Source organism: Myodes glareolus, chromosome 6, assembly GCF_982192425.1.
Source record: "Myodes glareolus chromosome 6, mMyoGla1.1, whole genome shotgun sequence".
Lineage (NCBI taxonomy): Eukaryota > Metazoa > Chordata > Mammalia > Rodentia > Cricetidae > Myodes > Myodes glareolus.
Window position 1 is genome coordinate 82,212,251 of NC_142031.1, and position 26,589 is coordinate 82,238,839.

Consider the following 26,589-nt stretch of genomic DNA (forward strand, 5'->3'; position numbering starts at 1 on the left):
TGCCCAGTTACTTCCCTTCACTTTGCTAATTTTTGGATTTTCATTTTGCTTTAGGTTTTTCTGTGACTGTGGTGCTGGAACACTGTCCAACCCTTGTACATTAGCTGGTGAGCCTACACACGATACAGACACATTATATGATTCTGCTCCACCTATAGAATCTAATACGTTGCAGCACAACTGAATTCCTCCCTAAAGAAAAAGTCCTGTCATTCTAACATCGTAACTTAAAAACATTTTTTTTTTGGAAGATTTAAAATACTTGCCCATGCTACAGAAAGAGACTGTACTGAAAAGATGGATACACAAGGTCAGTTGACACTATGAAGCTCAAGCTACCAAAAAGAAAGTGGCAATATATTGACTCAGGATCTCAAAGCTGGGTATTTTAGCATTACTGTGTAAAGACTTTTGAAGGGACAGAAGTGAAGCTGCAATTCTGTACAGATACCAACTTCTGAAAAAGCTGGTGTTTTTACAACTAGCATTGAATGCAGTCCGATTTGCAGTAGTAATCTTCAAATAGACAAGCAGCTTTGTTGCTGCCTTTATGGACATGGGTACCAATTGCTTTTGTAATATGGTAAAAATGTGAGCTAGCACTTCTGCATTGATTTTTTTAACATGTATTCAGATTGAGAATATGATTTTAATGCTTTAATCTCATGTAGTTTGTTTTTAATTTCAAGCAAAATCTTATTGTACTTGAATGTGCCCTGTTTTGTTAGCACACCTAGACTTGCTGTAACTGTACTCATGTCCCAGTATGTACGTTCTTTCTATGAAAGAGAAAAACACTAATCTTAAATTATATCCAGCAATGTTTCTGGTATCCTTTAAGAAAAGTTAAAACTATTATTTCCTTCCCTCTCCTGTGCAGCATTCAAAAAAAAAAAAAAATTCATCCCTAGAAAAAAAGTTGAGTGTGTTTTAATGAGACTTCCTAGGAAGGGATGCACTGTAAACAAAAGTATTCTTGTATCTCAGTTTTGTGAAAGGTAAAAACTACTATGTTTTAAAGTTCACTTATTAGAAAGTCTCTTCAAAACAGGCCTGTATTTGAATTCTGTTCATAGTTTTTATTTGAACAGTTTAGACAAGATGGCTGGAAATTAAAAGTTTCCTACATTAAGCTGAGACCAGTATATATACAGCCCTATACAGTTTCATAGCTCCCCCTCCCATTTATGTGTATTGGTGACAGTGGGTATAAACAGCCTGAAAGTGTATGCATGTACCATAACATCTAGACTTAATATATTGTGGAGTATTCAATAACCATTATGTAGAAGGTAGATGAGAATTAAAAGGGTTTAATTTCCTAGAAAGAAAATGGAAAAATGGTCATTTTTAAAAAATAAAGTTTATTAGATCATAATGTTGTCTGAATTTACCACCTTTGTCAAAAGTCAACTCAGCTTCCAATGTAGTCTACAATTCTTTAATCAAAGCCAGCAACCTATGGATAGCTTCAGCATCTAGAGTCGACTTTTCACTAGCCAGACAAACTTCCCTTTAAAAAAAAAAAAAATTTAATTATTTCATTTTGTCTATATACAGGCCTTCCAACAAAGTCAGCTATAGGAAAATTGTATTCTTTATTCAGAAATAATTACCGAAATAGTCGTAATGACTGATTCATCTTCTCAAATTCTCTTGCTTTTCTGTGTCCCTTTTGAATAACCTCCTCCGGAAGATTAGCAAGCCTTGCTGCATTAAAACCATAGCTCTTGGGACAGGCTCCCTTAATGAATTTATAGAGGAAGGTAATAGTTTCCTGGCTGGGATCCTCACATTCATTTTCTACCATGCAAGCCTTCAAGAAAGAAAAACTATTTTATTACAGCTCTGATTTATTTGCTGCCAACTGAAAAATGCCTGGGTAATTCCACCTACCATGTGTCCTAGGCGCACAGAAACGTTTTTAGAATAGTCTTCTACTAATGAATGATAGTGTGTAGAAAACAATGTTCGACACTTTATGGTTTCAGCAAGTTCTTTAACAACTGCATTGGCTATTGCTGTCCCATCAAAAGTTGCAGTTCCTCTTCCTGTGAAAGTGAAATGTACTGTGCATTAGGGGATGTGCACCTCATGACAGGGTGCCAGGAGCAGCCTGAGCACTACAAAGCTGCTTCTTACCTAACTCATCCACAAGCACCAGAGAATGGACTGTTGCGTGCCTAAGTATGCTGGCAGTTTCACTCAGTTCAACAAAAAATGTACTTTCACCTAAAAAAGGAAACAGGACTATTAACAACAGATTATATCTTGTTTGAATATGACAAGCAAGAGGTGAAACCACAAAATTTGTAACTTTTAACATGTTTTTAAAGTTTGACTTTTACATAATGCCAAGTTTTATCCTTGCCTTAGGGGTGGGTGGGTGGAGGAGAAAGAACAACTCACCTGACATTATCCTATCTGAGGCACCAAGTCTAGTAAACACTCTATCTACTGGTGTGAGCCGACACACTTCAGCAGGTACATAACAACCCATCTGGGCCATTACAGCCAATAGACCAGCCTGTGAAGGTAGAGGAAAGGAATGTCATGATTAGTATTAAGAGAACCTATACATAGTACACATTTGACTCAAGAGTCCTCATGTACGAATTTGGCACTCAATATAAGTAAAGCCTAACAAACATTTGATTTCTTTACAGTCTTTTGGAAATTTAAAATTTAGCTCTGTGGTTGGCTAAGTCTAGTGAAAAGACAAATATGTCAAAATGGCTGCTTTGTTTCCTCTAAGTAGTTAATTTTATAACAGTCCTGGGGAAGAAGAACAGTACAGATAGAAGGATGTGCTCAGCCATATGAACATGTACACATGCCAGGCAGTAGTAACGAACACCTTTAATCCCAAGACTCAGGAGGCAGGATCTCTTGAGTTCAAGACAAGTCTGGTCTATAAGAGCTAGTTCCAAGACAGCTAAGACTGTTACACAGAGAAACCCAACAAAAAGAACAGGTACACACATGAGGCTCTGGACTCAATCCCCAGAATCAAAATAAACCAGTATCATTATTTTATTATATAATCTCTACAATTTTGTTCATTTTGAATGTACTTTCTAAATTTAGTCAAGTCAAAGACCCTCATCACCTCCCCCTCTATCTTTGTTGAGGTCATGAAAATCAAAGCCAGGGCCTCGCTCATCTAATTGTGTGTTTACCACCTTGAGACAAATGCAACTAGTTTCCCTCTTATGTGACTTTGTGCTATCTGGAAAATGGACTAGAGTCTATTTGCCCCTCACCTTACAACTACTTTCTAATTAATAGAACATGAAGGGTAAATTACCTGTCTTATGAGTGTAGATTTGCCCCCCATATTTGGTCCAGTAACAAGCACACAATAGGCTTTTCCATTTTCTTCTTCTTCTTCACAGCCTATCAGGATGTCATTAGGAATAAAATCATCTCCAAAAAAAGTCTTGGTAATGCAGGGATGCCGTGACCCTTTAAGCTCTAGGAAGGGGTGTCTGTCTTCTCCTGGTAATAGAATTTCTGGGCGACACATTGGACCATCTCCTCCTTGACTATAGTTAGCCAGGCACAGTAAGACATCTGTCAAAAGAAGAAAAAAGTAAAGCATCATTTTGTTCATTTCTTGCTAGGTATACATTATCATACCCACTACACAGTACTTGTTCTAGCTTCTATAAAATGTCTTTTTAAAAATGGGCCAGCAAGATGGTTCAGCAGGCCAAAGGTGCTTGCCACCAAGCCCAATGACCTAAGTTCAATCCCCAGGATCTGCACGGTAGGAGAGCAAATTCCCACTAAGCTATCATCTCCACAGGAACTGTAACAAGCACAATCCCTAACACACACAAAAGGTACTGTACTACTCAGTAAAGTATGTTTACTTTATGTTCTATTTTGTCCTAAAATGCTCTTAGTGCCAGGCATGATACCAAACACCTTTAATCCCAGCACTTGGAAAGCCACGTAGTAGAGCCCATTTTAGAACAACAAAATGCTGTGACTGAAAGTCCTCTCTTCTCCTCCACATCCCCATGAGGGTGGCTGCTTATATAATAAGGAATAAGAGATAGACCAGCTGGGAGGTCTATCTAAAGGTGTGAGCCTTTAATCCGGGCACTTAGGAAACAGAGGCAAGGGGGAATCTCTGAGTTCAAGGTCAGCACACAATGTGATAGGACCTTATAGCTAGTGCTGGGGAACAGCCAGAAAGTGAGACCAACTTAGAATATCTGTGCTGTGAAAGGATTTTACTGTTCAGTCCATTTAATAATTGTGTTCAGATGAGGGTTACAGTCTCAGTATAGTACCTTAGGGTTGTAGTTCAGTGGACAAATACTTGAAGCACTTGCTTCAGTCCCCCACACCATCAAAAAGGTGAGGAGGAACCTAGAACAAATTCTGGCTTCCATATTTTAAAGCCCTGATATATAAAGATTACCAAATTTCTGCTTAAAAAAAATCAAAACCTCAATTATAAAAGCAATTTGGGGTCAAGAGTTGGCTTAGTGGCAGTGTTTGCCTAGCATGTGCAAGGTTCTAGATTTCATCCCTAGCATGGCAAATTAAATTGTAAATCTAGGCAATAGTGGCTTACTCCTACAAGTAATCCTAGCAGTTGAGGAGCTGAGGCAAGAAGATTGCCAGGAGTTCAAGGTAAGCTTGAACTCGAAATTCTGTCTCAAATCAAAAAAGCAAATGACCTAGTATCATTAAACATTTAAAAGAAATCTGAAAAAAAATCTTCCCTCAATAATTCAGCTATTCCAAAAAAATGCCACAAAGCTATTAATGGCTAAAATCCAAATTTCAGTTACTTCAATTGCCTTGTGCAATGTAGTTCGTCTGATTCAAAACAAAAATGTATGCATACATGTCAATATGCACACCCATGTTTAGAGATGTATAGCTGAGACACAAAGCTGTATCAATCCAAGCCTAGGGAACAGGGTTGTTTAAAGCCTTACCCAGTACTGCAATGCATTCTACAGCAGACTGCCAGTCCTTGTAATTTTTATCAAAGTTATAGAACAGCCGCCTCATGCAGTCCTTCAAAGACATGTCCCTACGTTCTTCAGCATTTATAAGATTAGCTAACTTCTTCTCAATCGTTTTGGTCCAGTATCGTTTACAGCCCTTTTTAGTAGATTTCAACTCATATTCTTCTGGTAGATTGCGGGTAGTAAAATTCTCTGGAATCTCCAACTGGTAACGGTTCCTACCAATTCCCCAGTAGACTATGGTCCTGCATCCAAGCCGACTGCGCTGTTTATCTAAGTATTCCAGGAGACTCTGTTCATTCTCCCGTATGTCAGCAAGTGCTTGGTCATAATCAGAGTCAAATCCTGCCTTTGGAGTAATGAGTCCAGTCCTCCGAGCCCTCTCGTGGTCAAAAGCAGTATCCCATCGGTTCAGTTCTGTGCTCAGATCAGGAAAGCAGCCTTCAGGACTTTTTGTCTGTAGAGTGACAACCTGCTTAAGGATTTTAGACTTAAAATCATCAGCAACATCCTCCATAAGCCCTATAATCTTACACATTACTTTGAATCCTTCTAGAGCAGAAAGAAAATCAATAATCTTTTTTTTGCTGTATGTGGTTTCTTCATACATTATAGCCCTGCTGTCTGGGTGGTTCTGGCTTTTTAGGGGAGATCCAATATTATGGATCTTACTCAGTAGCCTCTCAAGATCTGGTAGCTTCTTTAGGAGATCTGTAACTTCAGTGACTTTGTCAGGCAAGGCCATCAGGTCTTCCACAGCATCTAAGCGGTCACTTATAGCGCAAGGGCTACAGAGGGGGGCACAAAGCCATTGTTTTAGGAGCCGCTTGCCAAAGGGAGTATGACAAGTATCAAGCCTTTCTAGCAAAGTCCCTTCAGTAGAACCATTTGTCCCATTGAGGAAAATCTCCAAGTTGTTTAATGTCACTGCATCTAGCACCATTCGCTGATTGGCTTTAGTAAAGACAGCACCAGGTTTTACTGTGGTGACCATTTTAGAATCCAAGGGAAAATATTCTTCAAAATTAGCCATTGATAGAAGCTCCTGATCAATCAAGCATTTTTTGAGGTAGAAAACACAACCACCTAGAGCAGAGAGGGCCAATTCACTATTCTCTCCTGGTGTTAGGCCAATAGAATCTGACCCTGAGGTCATACTTTTAAGTACCCCAGGCATTACTACACCACTGTCGTCATTTAACTTCCCAGTAAAATATCCTTCTTCAAGGAGTGTTCTCAGAGTCTTAGCAGCATCCCAAAATTGGGAACCTGGTATCAGACCTTCCTGAAGACAAGAGGACAATGAACCTTTCAGAACTGTTTTGGTTTCTGTAGAGAGATTTCCTTTCTCAAACAAAATTTGTACTGGAGGATAGTGTGCCACAAGAGTCCTAAATCTGGAACAATGACGATCGTCTGAAAACTGACCCATGAAAAACTTGCCCAGTGAAGTGTCAACAAAGCACACACCATATACACGAGTGTGCCCAGAAGAATCTTCCTCTTTCTCTTTAAGGCTCAGAAGGTACTTACTGTAGTTCTCAGAGGGATCACCTTCCAGCACACCATACGTCTGTGTGCCCTTGGTAATGATCCTACAAACCTCCCTTCTCACCACTCTGTCAAACTTAGACACGTGTGCCATCTTCCGGCATCGTGCTTCCATCATTTCTGGAGTCTCAGTCTGTTCCACTCGTGCTACTTTATAGCCCTTCTGCACCAAGGAATCTGAAAATCGGCCAAATGCAATTTCCGGAAAACCAGAATGGGCCCAGTTGCCCTTCATGAATACTAGTCCCAGCTCACTGACTCCAATAACAGCATCCATGTGATACAATTCGTAAAACTTCCCCACCTTATAAAAAATAACAAGATCAAAGTTCTGAGACTTAATCTCCCACCACTTCCTCATCCCTGGAGTACAAGAATTAAGGAAATCTTCAGGCACATACAGTGTGGAAGAATTAAAATCAGGATGATCGGGCCATCTCCGGTGCTTATCTCTTCTCTTTTCTGGCTTAAGCCATTCTAAAGTTTCATGATACCAAATAGTGGGCCCACCATTGTTATCACCTCCTCCGCTAACATGGGTTTGGGATTCAGAATTTTGAGGGGCAGAGAAAGCACTCAAGGTACTCTTGGTTTCTGGCGAAATTCGAGTCGCTTGTTTGGTGGCTGAGGATGTTTCCTTCCTTGAACTTTTCCTTCTAAATGCGCCATGACCAGCCATTACTCTCTTCCGCTTTGAAGCACCTTTGGCAAGGGTGCCCAGGTCCTCACTATCACTGTCTCCAACCCCACTGCTCATTTCGTCGCTGCTTCCTTCTTGCTTAGTGTCTGGCTTGAATTCTACATCAGAGCCACCAATGTCACTCTCAGAATCTGATATGATCCTTCGCTTTTTTACTTGCCGACTGCTTCGCCTAGGCCCCTGCACCTTAGGCTGCAGTTCTTCACTTTCACTTTGATTATCATCTTCACTCTTATCGGATACATAAGCTGCATGCTGCACCTGCCAAAGAGGGAAAAAAATTTAAAATAAAAGGCTCTTAGTCAATCTCTAGCACCATAAATTAAGAAAAAAATTCTAAAACAAAACCTGAAAAATCCTTGTGTGGAACCCAGACGTTATGACTCAGGCTCATTAAACCCCAGTACTTCGGAGGCTGAGGCAAGAACATTACTGGAATATTGAGGTCAACATGAGGCAGGGACATAGCTCAGTTAACTTAACATGCAAATTCCTTGGTTTGATCCCCAGTAATTCATAAACCAGGAATGTTGGCATACACCTGTAATTCCAGCACTTGGGAGGTAGAAGCAGGAGAATTACTAAAGTCATCCTCACTACATGTCAGTTCAAGGCCTGTCTTAGAGAAATAAAAACAATACTGCTGTGGAATATTACCTGTATGCTGCAATGTTGCACACATCTTAAGAAAATGTTCTTTCTTAAAGCTATTTATTTAGCCTAAACTGAACCTGCTACATCAGGTCAATAATCCAACTTCTTGTGATATTAAGTCAGGAGTTCTGGCTAGCCTGGGCAACTCAGCAACACCCTATCTCAAATAAAAAATAACTTTTTTCTATAAAGGAGTGGTTAAAAAAAAAAAAGACTGAGTAGTAGATCACTGGTCTAACATGCATGAGACCGTGGGTTCAATCCCAAGGACTGGGAGATACCATGTGTAACAGCCCAATATTTGAAAAGCAGAAAGCAAGAAGATTCTGAGCTTGAAGCTAGCTTTCAGCTACAAAGATTGTCTCAAAAAGGGGGAGGTAACTGTTGAAAAATCTAGGAAAATACAGATGTGTGTATATGTATGTATGTATGTATATATATATATATATATATATATACATATACACACACACACACACACACACTGGACAGTCACTTAAAAAAAACAACAATAATAGGGTTTCTCTGTGTAGTCCTGTCTGTCCTTGAACTTACTCTGTGTAGACCAGGCTGGCCTCAAACTCAGAGATCTGCCTGCCTCTGCCTCCCAAGTGCTGGAATTAAAGGCTTGTGCATCACATACCTATCATTTTACCTCATTAAACTTTACGAGAACTGAATGCCTAACCTCTTTCTCGTCCTCCTCTTCTGGCTCTGAAGGCTCATCACACACTGCCAACTCAAGCCTCTTCATCTTGTCTTTATTTAAGGCTTCATCTGCACGTTGCATTGCTCTCAGAATTTCAGACTTTGAACTGTAAAAATGACCTCCCTTTTGGGCTTCCTTGGACTTTGAACCTAGAAATATACTTACAATGAGAACACAGTGGCTGAATAGTTGGCCAAATTACAATGTGAACAAGAATGGTTACAATCAGTTATAATTTTTAATGCCCCATTTTTTTTTCATATACATAGGTCAAAAGCTTATAGGAAGGAATTTTCAGGGGAAAGCTAGCAATAAAACGGCAATCACCAATTTTACTTTGAATTTGCCCTGTTAAATCATCCCAGGCCACTTAAGTCTCTATTCTAAGGTCACAGAATGTGCCACGGTATGACAAACCTCACAGTGAAGCAAATATTAATGTGGTTTGGTAGGGACTCTTTCTAAAATTGTCCCAGGGACAGATCAACTTTATTTAAATGAACAGCTGGATAACCAGGCAGGAATGTAACTAAACTGGTAGAATGCATGCCTAGCACATGAGAGGCCCTGGGTCGTATCCCCAGCGCCATTATACCAGAACCAGAAGTGGTAATACTAAAATGTAATATCCAACCCTTGAGAGGCAGACATCTGAAGAGTCAGGAGCTCAAGATGCTGCAGAGATGGAGTCCAGCTTAGGCTACATAAAACCCAGTCTCAAAAAAAGAACCAAACTGCAGTTCTTTAACAAAGTGCCTATCATTTAAATACTTTTTCCTCCCAGCATCAAATGTAACATTCAAAGACCTCTGCTTTAAAATAAAACTCTTCATTTAAAATTTATTTCATAGGAATGCAATGCAATGGTTGAATGTTGGCCTATCACGAACGCTGAGTTCAATCCCTAGAACTTGATTTTCATTATCTTAAGTGAAAATATTTTTATCTATTCAATGAAAACTTTGCATCACAAATTTAATGTTAAAAATTACTTTTTTAAAAGACATTACTAGAAACTGAAATGTCTCTGATCTGTTCTTCTGCCAAAATAGAACCATGACTGGAAAAGAAAAGCCAGATGTCTAAATTAACAAATCCAAAACATTATTATATTACCTTCTTTCTGCACATGGAAACAGGACTACCTGAACTTCATTGGAACTAACAACTTCTATGAACCATCTAAGAAAACTGAAGATACAACTTACCCTTTCCCTAAAGAGCAAAAGCTATAACATGCAACAAGAATTATCAACTGGAAGGGGGGGGGGTCTGAACTTTTGCCAAAGTGCCCACTATAGCTTTACTACACACACCACACCACATAAACTACGAGACAGAATTTGTACAAGAGGCCTCTCCATTCATGCTCCTGGCTAGCAAACTAAAACAAGCATGTTATTTCAACTCTGTGTGTGTGTGTGTGTGTGCACGTGCATGCGTGCTGGGACCTAGCCTATGGTAGAATTGTAATTCCAACTCAAAGAGAAACTGAAGGATGAGGACTCCAAATTCAAAGCAAACAGGTTGTGGTGGTGCATACCTTTACCCAGCACAGGGAAGCAGAGGCAGGCAGATCTCTGCTGGAGCCCAGACTGGTGTATATAGTAAGTTCCACAACAGCCAGAGCTACACAAAAAGCACTTTGTCTCAAAAACAAAAATTCAAAGTCAGCCTAGGCTACGAAGTGAGTAGCCTATACAATTTAGTCTCAAAAAGAAAAATAGCCCCCCCCCACTACTCCCTTAATCCCAACACTCAGGAATGGGAGCAGAGGCAAGCGGATCTCTTGTGAATTTGAGGCCAGCCTAGTCAACAGTATCCAGAACAACCAGGGGCAGTTTCCCCAACACTAGCAGGAAAAAACAAGACCTTGTACTTGTGCTCATTCTGGGCAAGAGCTCTATCACCAAAATATACCCTCAGCCCAACAAATGGGAATTTTAAAGAACAAAGGATAGAATTTTAAAGACCAAGACATAACATTTCACACACACAATGACAATATAAACACTTTCCTGATTTTGCACAGGCAGTTTTAAAATATTACAGTTATTTCTAAAGAACTCATTTATCATTGGCTGCCATAAGAAGTCATTTTATATATGAGTAACAGTATCAGAGCCGGGCGGTAGTGATGCACGCCTTTAATCCCAGCACTTGGGAGGTAGATCTCTGTGAGTTTGAGGCCAGCCTGTTCTACAAGAGCTAGTTCCAGGACAGGCTCCAAAGCTACAGAGAAACCCTGTCTCAAAAACACAAAACAAAACAAAACAAAAAAAACAGTATCATTCACCAAGATTATATAGCAGGTTAAGTAAGAGGATCAACTTCCTGGTTCTCTATCCATTCTGACATGGTATTTTTCAGTGAACCTACCTTTTGCAGGACAAGCATACTAAGCAAGAGGTATGGTTCTTAAGAGTTCTGGGAAACTGATCCTGTTGTATCCCATATACCAGAGAGTTCAATGTGCAAACCTGGAATGCTGGGAATAAAGGATGTGGACTTGCTCACAGGTAATGTACAGTGCACTGTATCCTGTATGTAACAAGAGACAGGAGATGTCCTTGGCCCATGTGAGGTGAAGTTTTATGCAGCACTGTTGGTGTCTGTGCAAATAAAGTTGGCCTATAGAGTTCTGATGTGATACACAACTCAAATATACTCAATAAGCTGTAGTTTTGGAGGCCATGTGGTATGCATCTGTCATAGAGAATGTCACTGATCCACACTATTATCCTGCTACATTACCTATTTATTCCTTCAAAATAGAGCTAATAGAACTTTTTACACTTCTGTCTGTTTCATAGTTCAATTAACTCCCATCAAGAGACAAATTTTTCATGAAGGGCTTTAATTGCTGTACGTCATTAGAAAGACAAAAATAAAGGTTCCATACAAAATGAAGGAGCAAAGACCAGCTGCATCCCATTTCTTTAATGTCAGATTACAACTGCTATTTTTACAATCTGCAGAGGAATCTCTCTCTCTCTTACTCACACACACACAATTTCACTATATAATGGACAATCAGTATCTCCTCTCCCACTCACCCTGTATCTCTTACCTGTATATGGCTTTAACATCCTTATGTTAACCCAGCCCCTTGTTGGACTGTCATCAAAAAACTGGACATGAACACGAGCCGATTTCCCTTTCTTCCGGATGAATGTTCCATCAAAGGGATGATTATAAACCAGGCAAGGCCACCAGGGATAACCTTCCATCTTAGCCCAAACCAAATCGCCTGGTGAAAAGTCACAAGAACTGTTGCCAAAAAGAAATATAGAATTCGGTTAATATTTAGTTACCTTACTTCAAAGGCAATTACCCACAAATAAACAATTTTAAGGAAGCTCTCATTAAGAGGACTGGAGAGATGGCTCAGCAGTTAAGAGCACTGACTGCTCTTTCAGAGGACCCAGATTCAATTCCCAGCACCCACATGGCAGCTCACAGCTGTCTGGAAATCCAGCTCCAGGGAATGACACCTTCCTTCCAATGCACATAAAAATAAAGTTAAATAAATAATTTTAAAAATTCTATTTTAAAAAAAGACTCCTTTAGAAACTTCTGGTAAGTCAGAAGGTTCACCTTTTATAACATAAGCTAATATAGTGCTTATTTAACAATTAAAACATACACTGCTACTAGATGACAACTGTTTCTCAGAAGTTTTAAAATGAAAATTCAGACAGTATCCTGTCAGTTACAAGACTTACAGGGCTGGGCAGTGTGGTGTACACCTTTAATCCCAGTACTCAGGAGGCAAAGGCAGGCAGCTCTCTTGAGTTTTGAGGCCAGCCTGGTCACTAGTTCCAGGACAGCCAAGACTGTGACACAGTGAAACCCTGTCTCAAAAGTCCAGAGAGAGAGAGAGAAACAGTGAATACGCATGCCTATACAATTTGGCTCTTGTGGGTTGTCTCTGAGCAAAGAAGAGATAGGAAAAGGAAAGAACTCGGAACAGAACATTCAAGAACCCCCTCAACGATAGAAAGGCCACTAATAACTATTCCTGCCCAAGTGCATTAAATAGCAGTATTCTCTAGGCCCACTTAAAAGGTTGTCAGCACGTACAATATTAAAATATTGCAGCCTTTGGAGGGTCTGCTCCCAGACTGTACCCAGGGTATGTAAAAAATCCAGGAATGCAGCTTTTCTATCTGAGGGGAGTAAGAAACACACACTCAAGAAACATATCATTTCTTCAGTAAACATAAGAAACGGTCATTCTGATACACAAGGAATCACAGTTTCTCAGGTTAGAATGTCACACCGATCAGCTGGAAATGAATAACCATGACAACGCTTGCACTTAGTCATGTAGGCAGGAGGCAAAGTCTCTCTGTACTTAGCCTGAGAGACATCATACAGAGTGACATTGAAATTCAGGACCTAAGCAATAAACAGCTGGCTGGACCTCGTATCATAAAAGTGAGGAGTATGTGCAGCTGCTGAGAGGGTTTGTACAGGGAGTTGTGTCTTGAAAGTTGTCTGCCAGGGTTTTTGCAAGCAAAAAAAAAAAGCTGGCATAATAGTTGTTCCATGCTTGACCTTGGTACAGCAATAGACACCTGGGAATTTGTCCTTGTGCATTTCATTTATAACTAGTCTACTTTGGATTTGCTCTGAGGTTTTAAATCAGCTAATTGCATAAAACTATCTTGAAGCCATGGAATAAAGGCCTGGCATGAAAGTATATTTTATTCATCAAAATTATACAGTATAAGAACAAATCATCCTTCTGTCAATTCAGATATAATTATGCCCAAAAAGTGTAAAACACACCATCAGTAGGCTGTGGAAAGAACCCACACAGCTGTTCTTTTTAGGGAAGAATTGTGGCAGCACATGAGAAAACTACAGGCAGAAACAAATGCCACCCACAGCCAGCCCCACACAGTGGAGCTCCCCATCACAATCATTCATCCGATGGGGGCCGACCAGCTGAATAGCCATCATCTGCTGTACATTCCTAGTGGGCCCCGACATTAAGATAAGCACACTACTACAGTAAGAATAGTTCCAACCTTTCCAGAGTAGTCAGCTGAAGTCAACTGACGTCAACTGACTTGGTCCCAATCATGAAGCAGTATTTCTTCAAAAACCACTTCCCCAACCAGGCATGAGAGCACATGCCTGCAATCCCAGCCCATAATTATGGCTGAAGCAGGAGGAACTCAATGATTTTAAGGCCATCCTGGATTACAAGACGTGCTCAAAAATGTGTCTACATGCACACAAGAACACGTTTATTTGGTTAACATAGGTCAATGGTACAACACTTGTATACCACGGGCATAGCTATGGGCTCCATTCCGGAACTCAAAGAGGGAAAACATACTTTTAGAATACAACAGAAAGAGGAGTAGAGAAATGGCTCAAAAGTTAAGAGAGAGCATTGACTACTCTTTAAAAGGTACCGGGTTCAGTTCCCAGCAACTACATGGTGGTTCACAGCCATCCAAAATGAGATCAGATGCCTTCTTCTGTGCTGCAGGCAAGTATGCAGACAGAACACTGTATACATATTTTAAAAAATAAATCTTTTTTAAAAAGATTACAATAGTAAGAGAATATGAGCATCATCTTGTATTGTCTCTGTATCTTTATAAGGACTGACTTATAATTTCACTTTTTGGTTTTTGTTGTTGTTGTTTTCAAACAGTGTGTGTGTGTGTGTGTGTGTGTGTGTGTGTGTGTGTATGCGCGCGCACACACACACAGCTCTGGCTGTCCTGAAACTCACTTTTCCAGTTTTCCTGAAACTCAGACTGGCCTTGAACTCAAGAGATAGATCCTTTGTTTCTGCCTCCCAAGTGCTGGGACTAAAAGTGTGAGACACCACCACTGCCTGGCACAACTTCAGATTCTACAATGGCCAGTACAAGTTTATGCATATCACATCAGGCTCACACTGTGGTCATCATTAAGAAGCTGTACCTGCACAATTCAAACAGATAACTGTTTCCTTATCTTCAGTGACACAAACATCCCAAGAGGAAGAACCAGGGGACCAAAAAATAAAGATAGGAAAACTGAGGTCAGAAGGTCTTGCATAAACTGTGCCTTAATGCCAAGCAAGTTTATTAAATAAAGCATACAGCCGGGGAGGGGAGGGGGATGGGGGGGGTGTTTCCCAGGATCCTTCCCCAAAGCCCTGTCTCCAGGCTATTACTGGCCTTGCCAGGTTTTCAACAGGGAACCAGTAACTTCCCTCTCCACTCTCAGGGTTTCAGATAAAGGCCTAGCCCATAACTCTAAGCCTAGGGCCAAATGAGGGCTGGCCTTCCCTCCCTTCACTCAGTCAGTTTAGCAACTGGAAAACTGGACTGAGTTCTCTAAAATCTTTTTTTCCTTAATTTTGTTTTTCCGTGATAGTGTTTTCTTGTGTAGCCCAGGCTGTCTTGGAACTCCTCAGTATACTTGGATGGCAAACAAAAGATCTGTCTGTCTCTGCCTCCTAGGGCTAGGATCAAAGCCAGCACACCTGGCTTTGATTTCTAAGGACGGGGACTTTTTCTCTAAGCTATATTCCTTTATTATCGCTGATGGATGTCTATGGCTGTAATTCCCAATGTGGAGCACATTTAACCTCTGTTGTAAACCAAGACAATTTTTTTTGCACTAGGGAAAAATATGCCAATGAGGTCAAGTGTTGCTGGAACTTGCTCTGTAGCCCAGGCTGGCCTCAAACTCAGAGATTCACCTCCCTCTTCCTCCTAAGTGCTAGGATTAAAGGCTTGCACCACCACTGCCCGGCTTTCAGGTTTTTCTAGCAATACTAAAAGCTTTGTGTGTTGAGTGCATGTGTATACATTCACAGGGATGTGAGGACCAGAGGTCAATCTCGTGTCATTCCTGTTACCAGCCATCGTTTTTTTGTTCTGAGACAGAATCTCTGACTGCCCTCAAACTTGCCAAATGGGCTAGGCTGGATGGCCTGCTAGCCCCAGGGATCCTCCCCAATGCCAAGGGCATATGCCACCATGCCCAGCTCATTTTTTAAGGTGGTTTCTGTGTACTGAACTAAGATCATAGTTGTAAAGCAAGTTCTTTACCACCCAACCTCCCCAGTTCCCACATATAATGATGATGCAATCTTCAATCCCAGCACCTGAGAGACAGAGGCAGTTTGGACTACATCTGGAACTACAGCAGAGCCAGAGTTCAGCAAGTCAAAGTACCTGGGTAAGGGTGCCTCTCACTCTACAGTAAAATAACTCTGAGGCCTCTCAGCAGTAGTGTGTCGTCCTCTCCCCTCCCCCCCCCCGCCCTTCCTTGGGAACCAGGACTGAGTTATTATAGAACTCAGTTATTGAAATTGGGGCAAGATAACCCTTAAGATGTTGACTCAGTTTCTGATGTTTGGGGTCAAAGTAACCCTCAAATGTTTCCTCTTACCTCACCTGATCTGGCAACAGCCCTCCAGTCCTGGCTCAGATCAATTATTGTTAATAGCCCTTTGAATAAGTCAATCCCAATAGTTGGAAAACAACCCCCAGGCTCCCCCCTTGTTTCTGTGGCTTTTTACTTTAAAAGTAGCCTGTACCCGCTATTCAGGGTCTTTCTGGCTTCTCGGATGCTGAAAGACCCTGTCACAACAGAATTAATTAAATCCTCTTTCTTTTACATCAACTGTGGTGTGAGGGTGGTCTCTTGGGGAGACTCCTCCTCGGTGATTGGACTCTAGGGTCCAACATCACAAGTTGTCCTGAACTCCATACACACCCCATAACCATCTCCCAGAGCCCCACATATATAGTGCAATTAATTTTGAAAAAAGAGTGTGGTGGTGCACGCCTTTGATCCCAGTGTGGATCAAAAAAAGGCCAGTGGATCTCTTAAATTCCAGGCCTGCCTGGTCTTCAGAGAGAGTTCCAAGACGGTCAGGGCTACACAGAGGAAACCCTGTCTCCCAAAAGTCAAGACAGTGGTGAGGAGATGGCTCAGAGGGTAAACACTTGTCAAGCTGGATGGCCTGAGCACTATTATCTGCAGGACCCACACAGTGGAAGAACAAACTACCCCAAACTGTTCCCTGACTTTCACAACCTACTACAGCATGCACATACTAACAGGTAATTTTTAAAAAATAGAAATAATGGGACTGGAGAAATGGCTCAGCAATTAAGAGCACTGGCTACTCTTCCATAGAAACCAGGTTCAATTCCCTGAACACACATGGCAGCTCACAGTTGTCTGTAACTCCAGTTCCAGAGGCTCTGAGGTCCTCCTCTGGCCTTCCTCAGGCACCACATATGCACATGGGTACATATACATACATACAGACAAAACACATATATAGGCATTTCTTATATTTAGCTGTTCCTGGGTTGTGTCCTTTATCAAAACAAACAAAAAGAAAGTGGGAAATAAGTGAGCCAAAATTATCTTATCCTCTCCCACAGTAACATACATTGGTTCTTCATGATGCTCAAGGTGAAATGCCAGAATATTGGATGCCGTAAGTTTTTAAATTTTAAATAAATTATTCTCGGGTAAAAGCAAAGAGTAAAAATAAATGCCAGGCGCAGTGACAGACACTTGTAATCTTTAGTATCCAGAAGTGGGTTTGGGGGTGGGGGGTGGTCAGAGGTTCAAGGTCATCCTTCATTACACAACAAATTTTGAGGCCAGCTTTTGATATTTGAGACTATCTCAAATATTAATTAGTGGGCTGGAGATAAGGCTCAGAGATTAGGCTGTTCTCTCAGAAGACCTAGGTTCAACTCTCAGCACCCAGATCACAGTTCATGACTATCTGTAACCCTTCTATCCTCCACAGGTACCAGACACACATGTGATGCAGACATACATGCAAACACAGCACACATAAACAAAAGTAAAACTTTACTTTTATAATAGCCTTAACATGGAGCACAAGCTAGCCTGGGACTCTCTACATTGATGAAGTAGCCTCCACCTCACAGAGATCCACCTGCCCATGTGCAGGGATTAAAGGATTGTTATCATGCCAGCCTTTAAAAAAATATTTAACTTAAAATTTAAATAAAGTAATGTAATAGTGAAATGATCTGCTTAAGATAACCAACAACCATGCTATTTAAGTCTATTAAGAGCATAAGAGTCCTTTAATAATGGCCAGACCAAGAGTAAGCTAATGCCTCCAAAATGTCTCTTGGGTACAGCTCAGGAGTAGTCTTTTTAAAGGCAAAACCAGTTACATTAGTGTTTGGGGGAGGGATGGTTTGGAGTATCTTTGTGACTTCTGTCTTTTTGCAGAACTCAGCAGTATTTTCCAGACACAACACTACAATTATGTTTTATTAATGCTTCTTCTTAGTTATTTTATGTTTTAGCTTGCACAAACATTAATTACTTCGGTTAAAACATCTGGCCAATGGTCAGGGTTGACAGTCCCAAAAGTGTTGCCAAGGTGGAAATGGTTAGGCACTGTTGTTTTTAACAAAATCTCAATTGTGCAATTTTACCAGTAAAGACTCCAGTGCCAGATGCTGGGGTGAAAGCCTGTTAGCCCAGAGACAAAGCACCCAGCCAACTCCCCCAAATCCCTTTTCCTACACATCTCCAACAACAAACCTCAAACTGAATGTCCCATCTACTTCCTGAGCATCTCTCTATCCCTCCTGTTTTTTTTCTGTCAACTGATTGCTTGCTAGGCCTCTTGACCCATGATTGACTTTACTTAATCCTGTTTACAATATTCAAGCAGAAAGCTCTTGAGTTAAAGGTGCGTGAGGGCTGAGCCACACCACAACTAGAAAAGGATTTTCCAGTAAATAATGCAATCTTAGGGTTCTCATGTCCTGCAACAAGACAGACACAAAATGGACTCAAGGCAAAATGGTGTTACCATACTCATTTCAAAAGCATTTTAACTGAACTAAAAAATGACCTGCTAAGGGGGGCAGCTCGATAGCAAAGCATTTCCCTGATATTCGGGCAACATTTAGTGCATGTGGGTACCAACTAACGGCTGTTTATAAACCTCATCAACACCTCTAACCTACTTTTTGAAAAAAGAATCCATTTAGTGACCAAAACTAGTATCTGCTTCTATAAATAAAGCTAGCCGTGGTGACACAGGCCTGTAATCCCTGCACTTGAGAGGCGAAAACAAAAGAATTTGGAGTTCAAAGTCACTTGCAGCTATGTATGAAGTTCAAAGCCAGCCAGTCACAGTAAAAGTGGTGCATTCCAGGTGGTGGTAGGAGCATGTTTCAGAAACAAAGGGGAGTAGGATTGCTAAATTCACAACCAATGTGATCTACAAAGCAAGACTCATCTCCAAAATTTAAACTGGTTTAAAGATACCATATAAATAATCTATCCAGACTAACTTCTAATATTGTGTTGGGGGATGGGAGGACTAAACAAAATTAAAAAGACCACAGCATGCCTGTAATCCCAGCACTCAGGAGGCTAATGCAGAAAGCTAAAGTTAAAAGCTAGTCCAAGTTAAAAGCTAGCCTGCTCTAGTGTGACCAAAATCCAAGAAAACTTACACCAAAAACACCCCACAATTTAGGTCTGTAAATGTATTATGAGTCTAAAATATTTTGAAATTTTTCTGTGTATTTTTTAAGCCTAAAAAAGGAGAAGCCAGAGAGATAGCTCCAGAGTCAGTTAAAAGCACATAAGTACTATTCGCAGCACCAACGCTGGGTACTCACAACCACCTGCTAACTCTGGCCTCCATGGGCATCTGCACTCATATAAAGAGACCAACATACATAAATATGTATGCAAATAAAATGTTTTTATATTAAATTAAAATTGTAATTTAAAAATTGGAATTGGAGGAAGGAAAATGAAGAGGGAAATGCTATATTAAGATAAACTAAAAATAAAAAAATTAAAGGGAAACAAGGAAAAAAGATAGACAAAGATGACATTATACCCTGAGCCAAGCATGGCAAATGTTTTTAAGTCCAGCACTCAGGATGCAGAGGCAAGCAGATCTCTGTGAGTTCAAAACCAGCCTGGTCTACATAGGTAGTTCTGTTGGACCCTAGAGTCCAATCGCTGAGGACGAGTCACCCCAAGAAACCATCTCTCACACCACAGCTGATGTAAAAGCATGAGGATTTTATTAATTCTGTCATGACAGGGTCTTTCAGCATTAGAGAGGCCAGAAAGACCCGGAATAGCTGTACAGGCTACTTTTAAAGTAAAAAGCCACAGAAGCAAGGGCGGTGTCTGGGGGTTGTTCTTTAACTATTATGATTGGCTTATTTAAAAGGGCTATTACCAATAATTGGCTGGAGAGCGGTTGCTAGATCAGATGAGGTCACTTTGACCCCTTTCCCAGGGACTGAGTCAAATCAAGTCTCCGGGAGGCCTCCCACCTGGCACATACATCAGGAACTGAGTCAACATCTTAAAGGTTATCTTGCCCCAATTTCTGGAGAACATTTACAAAGACTCAGGGAAATGGGAAGTTCCCAACATTTCAGTGCGTGTTACTTGTTAGATTCCTGGTTCCCAAGGAAGGGGAGGGGGCACACTCTTGCTGAGAGGCCTCAGAGTTGTCAGAAATGCTTTAGTTATTTTAGAGTTTTACAGTTCCTTACAGTTCCAGGACAGCCAGGGCTACACAGAGAGATTGTCTCAGGACAAAAAAAAAGGGGGCCAGAGCTTAATGAGAGGACAATGCAGAATGGAAGAACCCATCTGTATTACAGGTAGCTGACAAAGAACCAGCGAATTACCAGCACTTCAGCACAAAAGAAAACCTTTTGTTTTTCGAGACAGGGTTTCTCTCTGTGGCTTTGGAGCCTGTCCTGGGGCTCACTCTGTAGACCAGGTGGTCCGGAACACAAAATCCACCTGCCTCTGCCTCCTGATTGCTGGGATTTGCTGGGATTAAAGGTGTGTGCCACTACCACCCGGGTGTCAAAAGGAAATTTTAACAGCAAACATGATGCTTCACCTCCCATCCTACACTCAATCACTGGACTACTTATTAGTCCAGTGATTGAACCGGTTACACTCTCCTGCAAGTTGTCCTCTGACCCTCTTTTATTTTCTAGTTTGCAGGTTCTCATCCAGAACCAGAAGCCACTCAAATCTGGCTAGTTCCAACTGTCCTTTTGGTCTGTTTACAGAACTGAAACGCCTAACATGAACCGCACCTTCTCCTTCCTCCGACACACAAAAAAACTCCTATTTTACTTTGGAGTCAGTTTCTACTCAGGATACATTAAAATACATAAAGTACTTTAAAGTAAATGCGACCCTTTATTTTGGATGCCACAAAAACCAATTCACAGCCAAGTAAATAAGCGTTCTTCAACAGATACTCGCTTCAAGTTCCCACAAGCAGAGACTACTAATAATTCTTTAGGTCAGACACAGCTAGGGCCTTGAACACACTACAGCAAGTGCTGAGTTATAACCCAACCCCAGACTACTCAAGTGGCTTTTTTCGATCATTTAAATATACAACTCTGGGCTGGACACGAAAGCTCAGTAGTACAGCATGCAAGGTCCTACACTCCGGGGCCAGAACCACAACCCCCCTCCCAGTACACAGAAACTGCCCCTACAATCAGTTAAACTCTGAAAAATCCAACAATTCCTGTAGGACACCTTGAACACAGGGCACCAAAAATCGCTGCGAAGAACCATTGGCTAGAGATTTGATCTGATTTTTCTTGAGCCTCCATGTCATGGCTTAAACAGTCACCACCACATTATGTGTTTCAAACAATAAAAGCGAGCTTTCCAGAATGTCTAATTACCCCCAAAAAAACAAACAAAAAAGACAAATTCACAAAGTGATATGACAACCCCACGCTGGTTTCCCCAGCAAACTTTCTTGCCAAGGGCACTACACTCCAAAACTTCGAAGGCCCACAAAACAGAAAAACCTTCCGCACCCTTCCCTCGTGTGGAATCGTGCATTTAAAAACTGCGTCGTCCCAAACCGGAACACCTTTCTCATCAGCTACAACTTCCACCGGCAGCCCAAGTTCCCTGCTATCTTCCTCTGTAGGTACACAATCGTGACGTGTGCCCCGCCCCGCCCCCTCCAGGCCCCGGCCCGCAGCGGGACACGCCCCCGCCCGCGGAGCCGAAGGGGGGGCGTCTCAGCCCCAGAGCTTCCTGACCTGACCCGACCCATACCACCCCACAGTGGGCATGCGCCTCCAGCGTCCCCCGAAAGTTCCAGGCACTAGCCCCGCTCCTCCCGGGCAAGCCGCTCCTCCTCCGGCCGCCCGCCCGCCTGGCCCTGCACAGCTTCCCCCTCCTTCTGGCCGCCCCACGCGCCGCCTAAGCGCCCCAAAGCCGCTACCTGTCGGGAACCGCCGGCGCGGCCGAGCTCCGCGGTCCCCCGTTGAGGTTCTTTGCCTCGGGCGACGAGGCGGACACCGCCGCGGGCCGGGGCTCGGATCCAGCCTCGCTCCAGGCCGCATCCTTGCCGAGGGAAGCGGAGGCCCCGGAGACGGCGGCGGCGCCTCCTTCGCGTAAGGCCCCGGCCGCGGCCTTCTTGGTGTCGCCGAGCGCCGGAGACTTGGAAAAGAAGCTGTACAGGGTGCTTTGTCGCGACATGATGGAGGATGGCGGGCCCGACCGTGCCGCCACTCGAAGCGCCCACAGGTACCGCCTCCGCCGCGCGGCAGCAGCTGGCGGGAAAATCGGGAGGAGGCGCGTCCGACCCGAGCGCCCGGAGCCCGGCAGCCAATCCGCACGCACCACCGTCGGGGCGGTGGGCGGGGCCCCACCGCAGACGTGCCCCGGCGTCGGTGGGCGGGATCTAGTCGCCCCGCCCCACCCTCATGGCGGGGCCGGTGGGGCCGACGGGCCTTGAAACTCTGGGCAGGAAAGTTGCCGGGTTTGCGGTGGGCACCTTGGGAAGTCACCCGTCTAAGACGGAAGTGGCGAGCGCGGTTTCCGGGGCCTAAGCTGGAGCGGCGAGACTCACCCTGCGGGAGGCCGCATAAAACGTTCCCCGGAAACACCTGGCGCTGCGGGCGGCCCTGCGGTTGGACAGACCAGAGCCCAGGAATTGACTGTTACCGTTTCCTCTGGACGGTGTATTTATTCGTAGAGCGGTGTGCAAGGTGGCACTTGTGAATGTCAAGTGCGAGGCCCTTGTATTTCAAACCAGCTATCCACAAAACTTTCCGCCACCCATCATTGCTTCAACTAGTTTATGCTTCGTAATCTCTGAAGTAGATCGCTAAAATCCACAATCTTATATCAGAGTCCTTTGGCATAGGTGTTCGAAATTTTTTTTTTTTTTTGTATTTTAGAAACTGAGAACGTTAAGGTAATGTTTAGAATCGAAATCTGGGCCTTAGCAGCCCTAACACACTAGGCTCTTCCCACCCATCCTCAATAACTGAATAAAGGAGACAATAACAAAAACCAGAGAAAGGAGATTTATTCAATGGGGTCACATCAGGGAGAAAAGGAAGTTCGGAGGCCCCCCTCTAAATTCATCTTTGGGGTACTGACATGAGATTTAGGTTTAAAGAGAAACCAAAACGGCCATTGGGAAGGGATAATCTGGCCCAACAAGGCCTGTGCTCCAGTCTGACCTGCAAGGTTGACACAACAGGCTTTAGAAATATGTGAAACCTCTTTCCCGGAAACAAGTTTTCCTCTGGCCAACACCAGGATTCGCCTTCCTGCTTCCCACCTCGAAATTCCTGGAAAAATACCAGTTCCTTGGGATCCATTGTTTCAATTGCTTGATAGACAAAGGGGTTTAAGTGTCTCTCAGAAGGGCTTCCTCTTAGGTTGGTTACAAGACTTTTAGGAAATTAAAGCTCCTATTCAAATTCAAGAAAACTGTTGGAGCCAGGTGTAATCCCAGCACTCAGGAGGCAGAGGCAACTGGGTCTCTGAGTTCAAGGCCAGCTTGGCCAACAAAGTGAGTTTGAGGACAGCCAGGACTCTGTTATATAGAGAATCCTGTCTCCAAAAACCAAGCCACCCCACACACAAACACACACACAAAAGAAATTGGGAGGCTAATGATCCTATGGTCTCTTAAACCAGCTATAAGTAAATATGGAATCAGTCCCAACAACTTCACTGTGGCAAAAGGGTAGGTAAGACCCTCACCCCTTATTCTCAAAGGGGCGGGAAGAAATTTCCTAGCAGAATGTTTTCCCAGGAAGATAGTGGTCTTCCCCTCTTCCACCTGGGAGATTCCAAGTACGAGGTCACTTAGCCCAGCCAGCCAGCCACCTGGTGATAAAGAAAACAAGGAAAAAGCTGACTTAGTAGAATGGGAGGGAGCAAAAGACCTTACACCCGCGCCAAATGCCACAGAGGAGATACAACTCCTCTCTCTACCTCGCTATAGGGGGTCAGTAGACAGGGTTTCCAAACATGTTTGTGTTATGCTGATTAAACCTTGGTTATTACAGTCTGAACCTGTCTGGTGGTCTCTCTCTGGGGGGTCGTAATCTGGGCACAACAGGTAATAATAAGATTTGCTCTGACACTGGACAGTGGTGGCACACGCCTTTAACCCCAGCAAGGGGAAGGCAGAAGCAGGAAGATCTCACTGAGTTCAGTGCCAGCCTGGTCTACAAAGTGAGAGGCAGGGCTGTTACACAGAGAAACCCTGTCTCAGAAAAAAAGAAAAAAAAAGATTTGCTCTGAACTGGGCTGTCCTGGAACTTGCTCGCTCTGTAGACCAGGCTGGCCTTGAACTCAGAGATCTGCCTGCCTCTGCCTCCTCATTGCAGGGATCAGCAGAACACAAGGTTTTTGAAGGCAAAAATCACATTCTGGCAATCTTACTAGGCAGCTGTGTGTGTGTGTGTGTGTGTGTGTGTGTGTGTGTGTGTGTGTGTGTGTTTGACAGAAGCTAAAATAAGCAGTTAGCTGGAGGCAAAGTTTGCACAAGCAGGCAGTTTAACCAAAGATAGGTAAATTAGCTGGGACATTTTAACCTTGGGTTCATAGAATAGAGTTGGCTGGTTTTCCACGAGAGATCAAATTCTAGTTAAATCTGAAAAGGCCTCAGCGAGGATACAAGATGGAGGAACTTCTGTACTATCTTACCCTGTCACAGGACTAGCAGGTCATTCTTCAATCAGGTTCCTAAGGATCCTGTTCCTGATTCAGGAGATCAGAAATTAAGAAGACAGGAACCTTGCGATCAGGTCTGAATGAGCCAAAGACTTGTGCCAGCATATTTACTAAGTACAGCATCATATATATTATTTTTGAGGGAAAAAATGAACAGTCAGAAGAAAACCATCACACAGTGGGACAAGGTCAACAGAAAGTTAATCAAGTAATGTTGCACAAAAAGGACACAGGGTTTCTCAAGGGAATTACAGACCCAGCTCGCATCATTCTTGGTACTAATACCATAACCTTTAAGGGAAGGACTTGGGTTCCAGAATCAAAGCTTCCTCAGTGTCCTGGCCCCAGGCCATTAATGTTCCTGGTTTTACACAAGGAAACATATTCCTTCCCTAAACATCATAGCCTTCAGGAAAGCCTTAGGTTGGCCTGACTCCAACAGCTTCACAGCAGTGTCCCCTACACACACACACGCACATGTACACACAGGTACACACAGCTGTCACATTCTATATCCTACAGAGACATTTATGAGTCCCTCCCTAGCTAACTGACCTCCCAGGGCCACAACATTGACTTGGGAAGTGAGTTTACATCCAAGGGGTGCCATGTTCTGTGTTTAGTTCTGTGTTTACTCACTTCTGTGCCTCCTATCCGGTACCAGCTCTTGCTATGAAAGCTTCCATTCCCAGAGAGTTGCTAGAAGAGGCTCTTTCCTCTGACAGAATGGCTTTGGTTCACTTCAGAGACCCCCACCTTGCTGACTGTCTCTGGTCCTGGGGCCTGAGCTCTCCTTCAAGCCCCTGCCATGCCATTGTCCCTCATTCTGTCTGTCTACGCCATCAACTCTTCTAATAAACTCCTAGTTTCCTGGTAATCTGCCTCACTTTCCTTCTTAAGTAAACCCTACCCAAAAACCTAACCCAAACCATCATGGCCAAATAAATTAAGCCAGAGGTCCCCCCTCTCTCTCTCTCACCTCATAGAGGTGGATTTCTGTGAGTTCAAGGTCAGCCTGGTCTATAGTGTGAGACCCTCCTCCCTTATTCTCAAAGGAACGAGAAGAAATTTCCTAGCACTCGGGAAATTTCAAAGCACAAGAATACCCAGCCTTCAGGTGGAGACTGATAAATATGTCCTGACCCCGGGACAGGGTGACCTTGCTCTAAAAACAAATGCAGGATGAGAAAGAGCAAAGACCTTGCACCCATGCCAAACCACCACCACCCCCCCAGGGTCCTGAAGGACTTGTAGTTTTTGCCTTTAAAAAAGCTAACCCCACAGAGGGATTTGAGCTCCCTGCCTCGCTGTGCCAGAACTAGCCCATATTAAGCTAACAATAAACCTTGCCTTTTGTAATCTGGGCTTCTCTGGTATCTGGTGATCTCTCTGGTCTCTCTGGGTGTCGTAATCTGGGCACAACACATAGAGCTAGTTCCAGGACAGCTAGGGCTGTTACACAGAGAAAAATGAGAGAGAAATTATTTATTTAAGGATGATACAGCATATGAGAAAAGATCTCATATAATTAAACTGGTTACGACCAAATAGTTACTTATAGACTTTTTCTAAGATCAAAAAATACTGCGCATTGCTGCATTAAGGCAGGCTAGACAAAAAACAGCATGAGGATAAGAAGAGGGATTCTGAATGAAGCCTCCACTAACTCAGAAACAAGAAGCCTTGCACAATTAGCATTTGCTATAATGGCCACCAACTTTGCCTTAACACTGCTTTCATATACTGAAGGCCATCCTCCCTTCCTGAGATATCTGGAACAAGAATATAGAGCAGCTAATGAGCTAATGCTAAAAGCTAAAGGTTCCTAAATGCAGCCACACCCTTCACCCACACAACTGAACAACGCACCACCCCGATCACCTTGCACCTTGCAACTTTGCTCACCAAGGGAAATAACTCTTCTTCTTCTTCTTCTTCTT

At 42.8% G+C, this 26,589-nt stretch overlaps 2 protein-coding genes across 3 annotated transcripts in view; one reads left to right on the forward strand and one right to left on the reverse strand.

Annotated features, from left to right (window-relative positions):
- Positions 1 to 1,378, forward strand: part of Fbxo11 (F-box protein 11) — a 78,694-nt gene extending 77,316 nt beyond the window's left edge. For both annotated transcript variants that reach the window (XM_085690939.2, XM_085690940.2), the window contains exon 23: positions 55 to 1,378. In XM_085690939.2, the coding sequence (XP_085547065.1) occupies positions 55 to 184 (130 nt within the window). In that variant the 3' untranslated portion in view covers positions 185 to 1,378. The remainder of the gene's footprint in view (positions 1 to 54) is intronic.
- Msh6 (mutS homolog 6) lies at positions 1,345 to 22,216 on the reverse strand. Its single transcript, XM_048416240.3, has 10 exons — positions 21,894 to 22,216; positions 11,676 to 11,875; positions 8,585 to 8,754; positions 4,959 to 7,503; positions 3,308 to 3,573; positions 2,410 to 2,527; positions 2,143 to 2,232; positions 1,897 to 2,051; positions 1,617 to 1,816; positions 1,345 to 1,513 (listed from the first exon to the last, which is right to left on the reverse strand). Exons 1-10 carry the CDS (start codon positions 22,148 to 22,150, stop codon positions 1,432 to 1,434), a joined length of 4,083 nt encoding a protein of 1,360 aa, XP_048272197.1. The 5' UTR covers positions 22,151 to 22,216; the 3' UTR covers positions 1,345 to 1,431.
- Positions 22,217 to 26,589: the final 4,373 nt, after the last annotated feature.

Coding starts and splice junctions, on each gene's coding strand:
- Msh6 (XM_048416240.3), bottom strand. CDS start 22,150: ATGTCGCGACAAAGCACCCTGTACAGCTTCTTTTCCAAGTCTCCGGCG. Junction 7,504..8,584: donor AAGAGGAGGACGAGAAAGAG/GTTAGGCATTCA, acceptor CCTCTTTGGCAG/GTGCAGCATGCAGCTTATGT. Junction 1,514..1,616: donor CAGTCATTACGACTATTTCG/GTAATTATTTCT, acceptor TTTTTTTTAAAG/GGAAGTTTGTCTGGCTAGTG.